This window comes from Penicillium samsonianum (genome assembly GCF_028829775.1).
Source record: "Penicillium samsonianum strain IBT 33392 chromosome Unknown utg000007l_segment0_segment0, whole genome shotgun sequence".
Classification (NCBI taxonomy): Eukaryota; Fungi; Ascomycota; class Eurotiomycetes; order Eurotiales; family Aspergillaceae; genus Penicillium; species Penicillium samsonianum.
The window spans coordinates 3,618,134-3,631,974 of NW_026643265.1; the positions used below are offsets into that span (position 1 = coordinate 3,618,134).

General features: G+C 48.7%; 8 protein-coding genes across 8 annotated transcripts; 4 read left to right on the forward strand and 4 right to left on the reverse strand.

Moving 5' to 3' along the window:
- Positions 1-446: 446 nt before the first annotated feature.
- N7471_012213 (isocyanide synthase family protein) lies at positions 447-1,945 on the reverse strand (the record flags this gene model as incomplete). The annotated part of the gene is made up of 4 exons (XM_057284932.1): positions 447-860; positions 918-1,039; positions 1,093-1,356; positions 1,429-1,945. The coding sequence occupies 4 exons, from the start codon at positions 1,943-1,945 to the stop codon at positions 447-449; spliced, it is 1,317 nt and encodes a 438-aa protein (XP_057131198.1).
- Positions 1,946-2,943: 998 nt separating this feature from the next.
- Positions 2,944-3,771, reverse strand: N7471_012214 (uncharacterized protein; the record flags this gene model as incomplete). The annotated part of the gene is made up of 1 exon (XM_057284933.1): positions 2,944-3,771. The coding sequence occupies one exon, from the start codon at positions 3,769-3,771 to the stop codon at positions 2,944-2,946; it is 828 nt and encodes a 275-aa protein (XP_057131199.1).
- Positions 3,772-4,126: 355 nt separating this feature from the next.
- On the reverse strand, positions 4,127-5,587 carry N7471_012215 (uncharacterized protein; the record flags this gene model as incomplete). Its single annotated transcript, XM_057284934.1, has 3 exons — positions 4,127-4,618; positions 4,678-5,278; positions 5,331-5,587. The coding sequence occupies 3 exons, from the start codon at positions 5,585-5,587 to the stop codon at positions 4,127-4,129; spliced, it is 1,350 nt and encodes a 449-aa protein (XP_057131200.1).
- A 370-nt stretch (positions 5,588-5,957) lies between these two features.
- N7471_012216 (isocyanide synthase family protein) lies at positions 5,958-7,282 on the forward strand (the record flags this gene model as incomplete). Its single annotated transcript, XM_057284935.1, has 3 exons — positions 5,958-6,303; positions 6,376-6,770; positions 6,848-7,282. The coding sequence occupies 3 exons, from the start codon at positions 5,958-5,960 to the stop codon at positions 7,280-7,282; spliced, it is 1,176 nt and encodes a 391-aa protein (XP_057131201.1).
- Positions 7,283-8,067: 785 nt separating this feature from the next.
- On the reverse strand, positions 8,068-10,022 carry N7471_012217 (uncharacterized protein). The gene is made up of 3 exons (XM_057284936.1): positions 9,446-10,022; positions 8,677-9,289; positions 8,068-8,610 (listed from the first exon to the last, which is right to left on the reverse strand). Exons 1-3 carry the CDS (start codon positions 9,592-9,594, stop codon positions 8,278-8,280), a joined length of 1,095 nt encoding a protein of 364 aa, XP_057131202.1. The 5' UTR covers positions 9,595-10,022; the 3' UTR covers positions 8,068-8,277.
- Positions 10,023-10,141: 119 nt separating this feature from the next.
- N7471_012218 (ATP19 family protein) lies at positions 10,142-11,042 on the forward strand (the record flags this gene model as incomplete). The annotated part of the gene is made up of 3 exons (XM_057284937.1): positions 10,142-10,330; positions 10,449-10,576; positions 10,674-11,042. Coding segments are annotated over 3 exons (372 nt in total), but the record flags the coding sequence as incomplete, so codon positions are not given.
- A 410-nt stretch (positions 11,043-11,452) lies between these two features.
- On the forward strand, positions 11,453-11,935 carry N7471_012219 (holo-ACP synthase; the record flags this gene model as incomplete). Its single annotated transcript, XM_057284938.1, has 1 exon — positions 11,453-11,935. One exon carries the CDS (start codon positions 11,453-11,455, stop codon positions 11,933-11,935), a length of 483 nt encoding a protein of 160 aa, XP_057131204.1.
- A 780-nt stretch (positions 11,936-12,715) lies between these two features.
- On the forward strand, positions 12,716-13,750 carry N7471_012220 (histidinol-phosphatase; the record flags this gene model as incomplete). The annotated part of the gene is made up of 3 exons (XM_057284939.1): positions 12,716-12,874; positions 12,927-13,463; positions 13,514-13,750. 3 exons carry the CDS (start codon positions 12,716-12,718, stop codon positions 13,748-13,750), a joined length of 933 nt encoding a protein of 310 aa, XP_057131205.1.
- Positions 13,751-13,841: the final 91 nt, after the last annotated feature.

Sequence of the window (13,841 nt, forward strand, 5' to 3'; positions counted from 1 at the left end):
TAAACATCACTTTTTTTTTTTGTATAATCCAACATGTGCGTAATTCCTGCAATTAAACTAATCTTGCTTATTTGAAACATCACCAGCCTCGCTATAGCTTCACCCGCTCGCATGATTCACGCTCCTCTTCGCGATGTCTAGAGTGTGTTCATCCGGATCCCAAGCTACCACTCTAGTTTTCATCTTTTTGAAGACACATGTTTCTCCATATCGTCTCTCTCTCTCTTGAGATTTCAATAAGTCAAGTCTCTGCTTCCAAACATAGTTGACAAGACAAGTGGTTATTCCGAAAAATCGTTGATCAATATTTTGCCGGTATATCGCATCAAACACCAAGTTATTGCTTACGGCGTACACAATCAAATAATTTCCATCCCCCCAGCTCTGTCGCATCGGAATAAAGAGCCGCTGATCCTCTTTCAGCCAACCCTGCCTGATCGCCTCGCCTACGTGATGCAGAATGTCACACTCTTCTGTTGGATTGCTAAAAGTGCCAACTTGTCCAAATCCGAGTCAGATAGTTCTTGATCAATCTGTTTCTGTGCCCTGATAATCAGGTTTTGCCCATAATAATGCTCAAAATCAACTCTGGCGTCCCAATCGAAGAGCGGAGAGTGCTCACGGAAGAAATATGGTTGACCATCCTTCTTAATGAGGTCAAACTTCTGTCGATGTGCGGATTGGTGAGCTGTTATGAATTCCCCTGCAGTTGTCACTGCAACACTACAGTGCCAAGGGCTCATAGAGAACGAGTCTTTCTGCGGGATAAGGGGACAGGACAGCTTCGTCTGCCCCGATGAGGGATGGATGGAGAGACGCAGTGAGTCGGGATAAATTTGGCGTACTAGCTCCGCATACTCCTATAACCTATGAGATTAGCCATCTTGCCACTTTATATGGCGCTCTGAATAATTTACCACTCCACGGACAATCATGGCTTTTGCAATACTCTTGATCCTCTTCTTATATTGTTTGGGACCAGCGCAATCTTTGGTCACCGGGCTGAATTTCAGATCAACTTTCATGAACTTGTCGTATCCTGCATTGAATTAGCCATGTGACATTAACTCGACTTGAAAGCCATTCACTTACCATTATAAGTCCTCAGATAGTCCTCATCACTTTTCAAAAACTGATCGACATCAAACCCCGGCCGTCCACACCGTCGATGAAGTTCAGCCCTCGATAAACCACAGAGCTTCACGTAATCGGACTTAGAAATTTGTGCGCCAGTATAAAGACCTAGCATATTCATAATACGATGGAATTGAATACAAGCATATCCATTCTCAAAAGCGACCTTTCGCAGTCGATTCCCATATTCCCAGACCTCCTCATCAGAAATCCCCGTAAGATCTAAAACCAGGAATCAAATTAGCATGCGATCTTGTATCTGACATCCAAATTAATAGGATAGTTCAATCTTACCATTATAACAAATCCCATCCGTAACAACAACCACAACCGCACCAGGCGGGTAAACATCCTTGATATCCCGACAAAGATTCACCAACCGCGCCAACCCAAGCTCATCCCCCAAATCCGGAAGCACACCTAGCACCTTGTCCATACGGTTATTACTCTTCATCGGAAAAGCAGGTAGAACCATAGGAATTGCCCTATTGGCTGCAATATGTGTCTGCACACGCGGCGTGAACGATGACCGGCCCAGCCATTCTCCGGCTGTGGTTGTGCACTCGTGGGAGCCGTAGCGCTCCACGATGTTCATTATTTCCTCTGACTTCAGGCGGGTTAATGTTGGACATATTTCCGGTGCGTCGAGAAGAGTGTCGATGGTGGCTTCATGTTTGGGGGGGACTGGGTGTGGGTTGGGGAGGAACGAGACTCGTGTCTTTTGGGTGGGGGTGATACAGTCCGAAGGGATTATGTTTAGGTGGGCTGAGACTTTGACCACCGTCGTCACTAGCATTTTAATATAGCTCATGATAAGTGGGAGCGAGGAGGTCAGGGTTGCAGCTAGGGATTGGGAAGGGGTGGATTCAGTATTCGAATGTACTCGCGATTTATAGGAGTGGTACTCTCGTATCTTGTATTAGAATTTAGTGGCTTTCTATCGCCACTTTGCAGTGCATGGTCCTCGTGTGTATTCGCCGTCCAAACTTCCAAGTGCCGCCCCCTTCCTCCCCCCTTCTTCCCCATACTTTTTGTACTTTAGATAATATCTCTTCGGTGAATTCTGGAATGGAAACTATGCTATTGCACAAAAAAAAGATAAAATGGTATTGTTTATCGTCTGACTACATATGTGCTGAAACTAGTGCATGACTTGGAGTATGACTGTTTTCACTTGTCCGGATTAGGCATTTGATCGAAAAGCCCCGAAGAACACCAATATGGGATACTATGCATGTATACACAGTATTACAGGCAAACTTGTTACTATTTGACCAGTCGAAGATGCCCTCCCAACCCAAGAATTCGATGGCTGTTGAGCTGACTGTTCATGCATGACCTGGCATAAACCGTTTGCCAATTAAGCTAGATTTAGGAATATCTTACACGAGAGGCCGGGATAGAGGGGACCCAATTAATGTCTGTGGCAAAAGATTCCGGGAATAAAGGTAGCATGTCGGTGTGATATTTCATTATTTTGACAGCCGAAGGCTAGTACATCACGATAAGTCAAAAAGGTCCAGGATTCCTAGAGGGGCGCTCGAAGCTAGACTGACCGACCAAGTACCCACTGCTCTCTGTGCAAGCTATAGCGTGTACCAGTGACACAAAGCACTGCAGCTGTTAGGGATGACATGTCGTGTGTTGTAAATTGCTCTAGCTTTATGGCCTGACTATATTCACGCCAAGACCGGGGAGTATTCAATCCCCCAAACCTTCATCATTCGCATCGAGTATTACGTCTGAGGCCTTGATCAAGAAAATTGAGCTCATCTGTAACTTTTGGTAACCTCTTTTGGGCAACCCCATTTATAAGAAGTAAGAAGCTTCCTTCTCTCGCTCCCAGCGATACTCCATCCGCTTGGCAGTTTCTATCCCGACTTCGATACCACCATAATGCGCCGAGATAAACTCCAGCATCACATCAATCCCTGCAGTAATTCCAGCAGATGACCAGATCTCAATCCCAGGTAACAACGACAGGCCGTCGGATACCACATCCTTGGGAACACTATCACGCAGCCACCGTCTGTTGCGCTGCCACTGCACGTCGCTCGTTTGTTGAGTGACATCGTCGTAGCGGGCTGAGTTTGTTGTTACCTGGCGTCCATCTAGAAGCCCAGTCTGCGAGAGGACATGGCTGCCTGTGCAAATAGTAATGATGCTGTGGCGGACATATGGCGCAACAGCAGTCAGAAAGTCCTGAACCTCCTGCGTGTTGGAGACTTTGACTTCACTGAATGTAGTGTCAGTGTCGTAAATACGGTTCAGACGTGTCCCCGGGCCACCTGGGATGATCAACACATCGATAGGGTTGAATTCACCACTGCTATCGTCGGCAACTTTCCCCGCTTTCAGGGCAGAGATCACGTCAGCAAATGTACATTGTGGCAACATTTGCTGGTTGCAAGCTGTATTGATGTTTGAGGCGGGCAGATCAAATCGCCATTTTGCCTTGGGGGGTGGGATAGGTTTCACTGAGACTGGGTCGAGTGTTGCGGCTGATACAGTCAGGGTGATGGCTGATGTGTCAGGGTACTGCGTACGGATGTTGAGAATGTCCAGTGGGGCCGCCACGTCTAGCAGCTGGAACCCTGGGAACAATGGAAGGTGGTAATGGACAGGTCTGAGGGCCATTTTCTGTAATGCTCCGTTGGTGGAGGAGAAGGCCCGTGAGGAGAGTTGGAGAAAACGTGGTAGCAGGGAGGTCATTCCGAAACAAAGCGGGCCACACACTTTTTGTTGATTCAGATATTCCAAGGTCAGTTGATGCAATTAGTCAAGGGGGAATGTATCTACATTCATATTCATGTTCATGTTCATGTGAGGATGGCAAATATAGGGTAACACGCTAAACAACAAGTACTGTGTTATGTGGGTTAAGGATAGTACCTAATACAGTGCTTGATATTCGTCATCCTCGGGGTAAGACAAGTAGATACACGGCATAACTCTCTATTGAAATATACATAATCATGCATGTGCAGTAATTTCAAGCCCCCGAAAAGTGAGACCCGACCACAAACAACGCTCCAGTCAAAATGCAAATCCCACCGAATAATTGCGCATACAGGTAATCGCCTCCCCGTAACGCGATCAGCTGTCCTGCTATGTACGGTCCAGTCAGTAGTGGAATGCTATTGATCGTGGTGATCATCCCAACACGTGTGCCAGACTTTTCCGGGTCTTTCGAGCCAAAGTATGCATTGGCAGCGGGCAATTGACTCTGCGCACAATTAACCAGTAGCCCATAGACCGTGGCCCAAATGAACATGCCAACATGGGTGTGTACACCAATCCACCCTATAATTGCGATGCCGCAAGGGATGGAGACTGCAATGCAAGTCCTTACCGCACCCAGCCACCGGTCTGCCACAAATGCAGATGCTATGCGAGATGGAACACCGACGCCGTTCATCAGGATTAGAAGGAGAAGTGAGTCGGACGCAGTGAAACCCGTGTTGGCCTGGGCATATTGTCTAAGCTGTAGATGTTGTTAGTGTTGTTATGCCGCCAACAAATGTGAAACAAAACAAAACTTACATATATGTATGCAAAGTAAATACCCTCGAAGATCAGGAATGAGCCGATCGAAAAAAGGAGGTAAGGGCGTTCACGGAACGCACTGAAATCCACCCAGGGAGGTGGACTTCGAGGTATAATCCGAGATCTGGTAAACTTGACAATTATAACGCTGTTGAACAAGATAATGGCCGCCATGATCCGGACAGTCCATGCGAAGCCAATGTTGTTGAAACATTTATAAGCGACCACTGGGAAAACCATCCCTCCAGTTGCTGCCCCGCAAGAAGCCAGGGAGACGGCCATAACTCGCTTGGAGTTGAAGTATGTCGCATACAGCGAGATTATCGGACTGAAGACGAGTCCGTGGCCAATTCCACTGACAATACCTTGCGCTAGCCAAAAATGCCATAACTTTGTGCCAAATGAGGTCGCCAATGCTCCGGCAACTTGAAAGAGACATCCAAGGGCGATACATTGTCTCAGATAGCCCGTGTCCATTGCTCGCCCTGAGAAAGTGGCCAGGAAATGGACTAGGAACATCTGCACCGCTCCGATCCAAGATGCATTCGCTGGGCTGACATCGAGAGTTTTAACGTAGTATTCCTGGAAAAAGCCGTACCTATAACGAATTAATGGTGGAACTGACATCGGATGTGACAGGGCTCCCTTACGATGTAATATAGCCCCATACATTGAACACAACCAGGTGTCCAGTCAGAACCTGAGTCCAGGCCACGAGACCTCCATCGGGGATTTCATTATTCTCGGCTTTGCGATCTTCGTCTTGTTGGCGGGGATCTGGGCGAACAAATAGCGGGGATTCTTCGGTGAGAGTAGTATAGGTAGTGGCCGATGTTGTGTAGGACGAGCTGGCGGCCATCGAGCATGCTCCAGCCGCATTGCTCTGTGATATTTTTGGCTGACCCATGTTGCTTGGGAAGGCTCCAAAGAGCAAAAGAAAATATCTCCCAAGATTGGGAAAATATAGTGGGAGGTGGGCAGTATATGAGAGTTGGATTCTAAAATGTGGCTCTTCAGGTGCTACGTACACATTGTGGAGTCGATGTACCCGTTCCCTGCAGAAATCTTGCAGATATGCTCTGGTTTTTTACGGAGTACAGGTACTGCTGCAGGTAAGGATACCTATAGAGTGTGCAACTAACTTAATAAAATACTGTAAACTATATGTCACTGCAATGTGATGTTGATCTTGACGCGGAGGGATAACAATAACATCCGAACATTCACGGCCCCATTTCCCTACACATATCCACGAATTCCTCTGCATTCCGTTAACAATGAAATTTGAATATGCTCCAGATGAAGTGCCTCAAAAAATTGTCGAGGTGCTGAAGCGGTTTTGCTTGCATTTGAGCAAAGATGGCCATCCGAAAGACGTTGGGATGGCTTTTGGGTCCGTGTCTGAGAAGCTAAAGATCAATATCACTGCAAACCAGCCTATAACCATGGTCTTACCTGCATTTCCATGGAAGAGCCCAAACCAGGACAAAGTGCTAGGATCTGGGGCTGATCTAGGAGAAGAAATGAGTCTAGCGAAGTTAAATCACCTGTGCGGCGAGATCTCAAAGGTCTACCCTTACGGCGCGCGACTAATCCTCATTTGTGATGGACCGGTGTATAATGGTATGTCATTTCTTCTCCCAATGCAGCAGTGAGATAAATACCGAGAATGAAATAAATAGACTGACGGTGTAGACTTGGTCGGCGTTCCCGATGACGAATATTACGACTATGGCATTGAGCTGCGCAAAATCGCCCAAGAGAAACATTTTTCTTCTATCCAGTTCATCCGGCTGATGAACTTGCTGGGGCTAGGAGATGGCGAGAAAATCCCCAAGGCAGATTACCTGCGTCTCGTCCCCACCTGCAGGGAGAAACTGATGTCACCCACATACTTCGATCCGAGATTTGACGTTGACCATGAGTTGAAGACAAATCCGGACACCAAGACAACATACGAGAGCTATTTTAGTCGCATATCAGAGGATCTGAAATGGGCCAAAGGGTTTGACCCTCTTGTCGCGGCCGACCCGGCGCTCTACACGGCTGAAGTGTCCAAGATGGCGAAAACCATGATCAACCGGCTCATCGTAAGTTTTAATGGCCTAATATACTTGGTGTTTTGGTTGCTCTAGGAATCTGAATCCCTGGCTCACTGTTTCCTCAGGCATATGAAGCTGTCATTAACGCCACACTCGGAAAATACATCCGTCTCTCGATTCACCCTTCATTAGGGCGAAACAAGATTTCTATTCCCCTGCTGCGGCAAGGTGACCTGTTTGGTGATATGCCGTGGCATGCAAGTGTGGTGGTACTGTCAAATGGGGAAATTAAGACCGGAAAATCCCGAGAATTTCGCAAACTGTACGAGGTCGTTAAGAGGCATGGCCGGCCTTATTACTTCAGAGAGCGGAGCCCGACGTATGAATGGGAGGCAGAGGTGGAATTTCAGCATGACTACGATGGGTTGATTGTGAAGAATCCCTGTCAGGGGGTTCAGATGCTTGGCAGAGATGATCGCTTGAAGCTGGCTCGCTTGATTGTGCAGTATCAGACCAAGTCGGTTCGGGTGGAGGGCTTTGAGGTGCCAAATGACGCGTGACGGTTTGGATTCACTTGTTCGCTTGTGTTAATAGTATATGCTACTGGAAAAGAGAATACAAACTCCAGTGACTTACTCTGCTTTACGAGGATAACAACAAGTGTGATGTAAAATTAAAGAACAAAAAGAAAGTTGTGCCTTCCAAATTAAGAAGGTGGGTCTACCCCAAGTTCCTCTATTCGAAACCATGGGTTCTCGAGGCAGACTAACCCGACTCTGTCTAGGACCAAGGGTATCTAGACCTTAATTCTTGGAGACTTGGCTCGTTCAAAAAAGGCAAACCTTTCAATTGATGATGTCCGATCTTCGAGATTCTAATTTCAACTTTCAAGTATTGATGCCCTGCTGTGCTACAAATTGCGTAGCTATCAACCGGGTAATGAGACCAGCATACAAACATATATCTTCGCTTTGGGGTCTGCTCTTTGAGTTGAGACTACTAGTTACATCCAACGAACTGGCAGAGACGATGGAGATGGGCAGGCTATTGAGTGTAGTTGAAGATATATTTTTCAAGAGACAGGTTCACTCTGTTGCTGGGCTGGTGCCTGTGCCTTTTATTTCTGGCTGCTGGGAGGGCATATATGGTTCTATGGGTGAAGTCTACGAAGATATCACCACCTGCTGCAACGACTGCTCTTTGTGAGTCGCCGGCTATGTTCATGGTTTTCTTGAGCCGCAGATAAAATATGACATCAAGACAGTTTTCACTAGCCACATCTATAACGATTGAAATTGGAAAAGGCTCCTCATTACCCTCGGGGTTATGGCCATATCAGAAAGGATGAAGGATAATAATATAGATTTTGTTCAGAAATGTTGGGTGTAAGTTTATAAGCAAACCCAGTGGATATCAGTAGGAATATGAGATCAGAGAGTGGGAAATGATGTGCACAATAAGTGAGTGGTAGGGGAGATGCGCCCATAGGCAAGAGACAGAAGGAGCCAAAGGAAGCACTTCAGTCAAACCGAGAACAGAAGTTGGTGTATTCACCTCATTCCTTCTTCTTCTTATCCGACTCCGATTCAGACTTTCCAAACCAGCTCGTCAGCGATGCAATTCCGCCACTGCCAGCTTGCTCACTTGACTGCCGACGGACCTCACGCGCTAGTTCCCGCTCAGCCTTGTACTCGTCCCAGGAGAGATTTGCCGCCGCAGCAGCACGGACTTCCTCATCTTCCCGGGGAGGGAGGCTCTTGCCTGGTAGTGGGCGGACGGCTGCTTCGCCGCCGTAAGCACGAAGACCAGTGCGGAAGGCCCATTCAACGGCCTCGTCGACGGGGTGATCGAAGATATAGGGAAGGAAGGGGACAACAGCGAGACCAAGCTATAAGAAACAGTCGTTAGCATCATATTCACCAATTTGTGTTTTCGCCCGGAACGAAATACATACCCCGATCGGCGTCCAGGTACGAATAAATGCAATCTTGACCCCCTTCACCATCTGCCCAGAGTAGCGAACCACACTGTGGATTGTGAATGCGGGCAATCCCATACTCGCGATGCTCTGGAACACCGCGCGCTTGGCCATGACCATGCGGTAGTCCTCCGCAAGCGGGATCTCGGGGGTCTGCCAGTTTGAAAGCTCGTTTTTGGACTCGGCTTTGTTGCCAATCGTCATGTTTCCTGTCGCCATACCCTTGATAATCTGGTTCTGCGAAGGCTGGCTAGCATCCCTGTATGCCTCGCCGGTGGGGGCCAGTGCCTTCCAGTTCCGGAGATAGGCCTTGTAGCCTTCGTGACCAACATCGCCGAGCAGGTATGTCCAGGAGATAGTGTAGGCAGAGCGCACCAGCCATGGATGTGCGATCGGACGGAAGGACTCGCCGATGTCTGAAGTGTAGGCGACATAACGATGGGCGGACAGGAGGATCGTGCGGATGCGGTTGGCGTACGCGGCATAGCGGAACCCTGTGTCTGTGGAGTTGACCGAGCTACCGTCAATCGAGGTGCCCATCGTTAGCTTCTGTTTTGTCTTTGCTTGGTTTTGGCGTCGCGTTGATTTGCTTAAGGTGGGTTTGCGGAGCAGTATGTCATCGACTCAAGCCGGGAAGTACCGCTCCACAGCCTTCTTTTTCAGGCGCTCTCTCGGAGCACGCGACAGCAGCAGCAATTTTCTTGGGACCAAAAAAATAATACAGAAAAATTAGAATTTCACATACTATTGGGAATAGAGGTCATCGTAGAATTCCTCTTCGCGATCAACCAACTGTTGCAATTTTGCGGGGAGCTTCTCTCGGACTACAGGCTTATCCAACAACTCCTGTGGGGGAGACTGGGGTTCATCCTGTTGACGACCGCCCCAGACCATTGCAAATGTAGTATGGTATGGTCAGTGATGACTTATGTAGTCGTTTTGAACAAAGCAACGCTTATTTACGTGCCAAATGACGAGAAATCAAGTCGAAAGGGGTATATAATAAAGAAAGTAAAGGAGAAGAATGAGGGAAAGCTATGCAAGGGAGGAAACGAGTTATTATTAAAAGATTCTCATATTAACCGCGCACTACAGCCGAAGACACAGCCATAGCGGGGATATACAACATTAGCTGTGGGATAGTTCCCTCCGAGGTACCGTTGGTATCCTCCGGCTCGGCATCTGGGGTAGAGGTAATATACGGGATGATGCCTCGGGGCCGAACTCAAGATTTATTGTTCATTGTCAAAGCTTTCGATCTGAGCTTTAGCTTGTCTGAGCTTTCTCCGTCGTCGGTTTCCTACCAAAGTTTTTGGTGTTCTCGTGTTGTGTTGATCTTCATATGCCAATGCACCCGTGACGTTTCACTCCGCGGAGGTCACATGATATCGGATGCAGCCGGGTGTCTGGGCAGGCCGAGTGACTTACCTAATCATCCACCGTTCCGAATCATGTGATCTGTCTAACCAAATCAGGAAAGGCGGTATCCGTGCCGACCTCGTCGTTTGGTCCAAGCCTGAGGATTCCGTCCACATCGCTGCCAATTGAACCTCTCGCTGTACCTCAATTCCAACCCTACAAAATGGTTGTCTACTACCAGATCGCCGGCAAGAAGGTCGGCTCCCACGTCGTAAGTTTACACCACCCCGAAAACGCCGCGGCGCGCTGGCTATCCCTTTCTCCTCGCGCTTCGTCCGGGTACTTGTGAAACATGAAAGTTGACCGTGTTCCCTCCACCCCCTCATTAGCTCGCCATGGCCACTCTCGGCAGCATGTTCGCCGGTACCTGGCTCGCCATGTCCGGCGGTGAGAAGCCCAAGACCGCTCAGGGTCCTCCCATCAACGCCTCCTCCAAGGATGAGGAGAACTTCGTCCAGTATGTCCCACACTATCGCGAATAACCGAGAACCGCGGACCATGAATCGGATCTCGATATCAGCCCCCGACCGCCTTACTGACTGCATATCTCACAGGAACTTCATGAAGGAGGTTGATGGCGGCGAGAAGAAGCCCGCCGCTGGCCACTAAACCACCCCTCGATACGGTTTATATTGATGGAGCGGTGGAACATGAGCAGCTAGGATTCTGAATTCAAACAAACTGCCCCCGCTTTCGTGCCATTTCTAGCGCCCAACGACGTGTATCCGCCCTCCCGCAGCGTTTTTTGTGACCACGGTTTTTTTCGAGAAGCTACACGGACCGATTTTGGGATGTCGGCGGATGAGGTTGATTGATCTGTACATAGGAGGCGTGTACGCTGCATAGAAAATTATTCTCTTGACACTGGTTTTTCAGGTCTGTTCTTCCCCGCCATTGAGCAAAGATCAATCGCGGAAGAAGCAAGGCGAGTGGTACGATTGCCTCGACGAAATCTCGCACCGCTCGGAATCTGTGTGACAAGAGCCCTCTGTGGACTTTCACCCTGGCATAAATATTGCTCTACACTCCGATCAGCTTGCTTGTCCGGCCAGTGGGTTTAGCAATGAGGGACCGTAGAGCAAAACGAGAAGATGTAGATGTAAATAGCATAGAACAAGCGTGCTCTAAAACCACGCTAATGGTCATACGCGGCGTCCATACGCGATCAATGGCGTGCTAATGAGTTAAGCCATTCAAGTGCTACTGGACTCGACCTTAAGAAACGCTCAACGGCTATCCCGAGGTCTCCAACACCTCCGCCGCAACCCTCCTACCTACCACTTCACCCTTACAACAATTCCCCAAACATCCACCAACAACCTGAAACCCCAAAATGAAACCCCTCCCCTTCCCATTTCCCCTGAACATTGGCACAGACATCGTCCACATCCCACGAATAACCCGCCTCCTGACCCGACCCAACTATCTCCCACGATTCACGCGCCGCATCCTCTGCGACCAAGAACAACACGACTTTCATACGCGCTTCAACGAAGTCCTCAAAGCGCGCGCCGCATACCACCAACAGCCTCCACCCGTGCCGGCGGACATAACACGCTGGCTGGCGGGACGCTTCGCGGCGAAGGAAGCGGCGCGGAAAGCGGCGCCGTCAGGTGCGGCTTCGATTGGCTGGAAGGATGTCATGGTCCGGGTTCAGGAGGATGGGGGGAGGTTTGGGGAGGGTGTGAGTCGGAGGCCTGAGATTGTTTATCTTGGGAATGCGGTGGATGGGGATGCGGGTGAGGGGAGGGTTGCGAAGTTGTCGATCTCGCATGATGGGGAGTATGTTGTTGCTACTGTTTTGGCTGCTGGGTGAATTGTTGGGATTATTGGGCTCTGCTTTGTTGGTTGAATCTCATTGCAACTGTTGTGGTTGGTTCACTCGGTCTCTAAGGCTGCGGCTGGCCCAGCACCGGATGGCGAGCAGTCACTTGCCTGGTACGTACGCATGATGTGATTGTTCCAGTGTGCAACTATTGGGGAACTACTGGGGGACTCATCCTCTTCTAGAGAGAGTGGGTTTAGAGAGATTTAAGGCTTTGACAGAAATTGCCATCTGTTTCAATTGATCTGGCTCAATGCTCGAAATTGAGTCGTACCAGTCGAGGTACATCCGCAACTCGAATGGCGGTGCGCTTCACTCAGGAACCTCATCATTGGTGTCTGATATGAATGTACATGCTTCGCCCGCTTGTGGTCAGCTAGGTACTGGGTATATGGCGGGGATGGAAAACTGAATGTAACGTCTCATTAGGGTATATTTAAAAAAAAATATTAGCGAAATGAAAGATTAAGGTCCGATCGAGAAATCGTATATTTTGTGGATATATGCAGCCATTTATAGAGGTGTTAACTTGTTACCCTGCGCTAGTTATAAAACGGCACAACAATCCTTATCGTCTATCAACATTGGACCTGACTCCCCGACGTAACCGGCATATTCCATATTCTTCAGTCGACCAGCTTAGAAACCAAATGTGTGTATGGAATCTGTTCACTGTTCAAAACGGCTAAGCCTATTCCTGCCCCTCTAACAGCTCGTCCTTCCCTTCGGATATCGTGCTAACAACGAGTCGCAGTGACATATCCATACAACATGCCATTCTCGCATCACAGCCATTCGGGCCAATTCTGCCCTGGCCATGCCCAAAACTCCTTGGAAGATGTGATTCAAACTGCCATCAGCAAGAAGATGCAAGTCTTCTGTCTGACCGAACATATGCCCCGCCATAAAGAAGATTTCTACCCCGAGGAAGTGCGTAAGGAACACACATCACTACAGAATCCCGAATTAACCAATCATCCAGTTCGAATCTGGCGTTACAGAAGAAAGCCATGCAGCAAACGAAGCCGCTTACTGGAAAGAAGCAGTCTCTCTCCGCGAGAAATACGCCTCCCAGATCAAGATCATCATCGGCTTCGAGATTGACTGGATCCGACCCGCCTCTAAAGATTTGATCGAACGCTCACTTTCACGGTTTCCCTTTGAATTCTTCATTGGCTCGGTTCACCACATGCACACCGTGCCTATCGACTATGACCGGCCTATGTACATGCAGGCTCGAGAGAAAGCCGGCGGAACAGATGAGCGACTATTCGAGGACTACTTCGATGCACAGCTGGATATGTTGAAGCAGCTTAAACCACTGGTTGTGGGCCATTTTGATTTGATTCGTCTGAAGAGCGATGATATGGAGCGTAGCTTTACTACCTGGCCTGGTGTCTGGAGTAAGATTTTACGGAACTTGGACTTTATTGCCTCGTACGGCGGTATGCTGGAGCTTAATTCGGCTGCATTGCGCAAGGGAATGACTGAGCCATATCCTAAAGCGGAGATTTGCAAGGTAAGAACGCAGTTTTTTGGTCTATCTTACGACTAATTTGATGATTTTAGGCATTCGTGGCACGTAAGGGTCGCTTCTGTTTATCTGATGATAGCCACGGCGTCGACCAGGTCGCTTTGAACTTCCGCCCCGTGCTTAATTTTTTGGATCGCGCTGGTATTTCAACGCTGCATTATCTACAATTGGAAGCTTCGGTGTCATCTCCTGTGCCCGATGCTCGGTTCCCTAAAACGCAAATTGTGGAGATTTCAGTGGAGGACGTGAGGAAGATGGCATTTTGGTCATGATTTCAAGAATCATACAATCATACCTACCTAGGTCAATGTCAGAGAACAGCTCCGGAGTTATCATCGCGGGGGGGGGGGGGGTGTCCCCCGC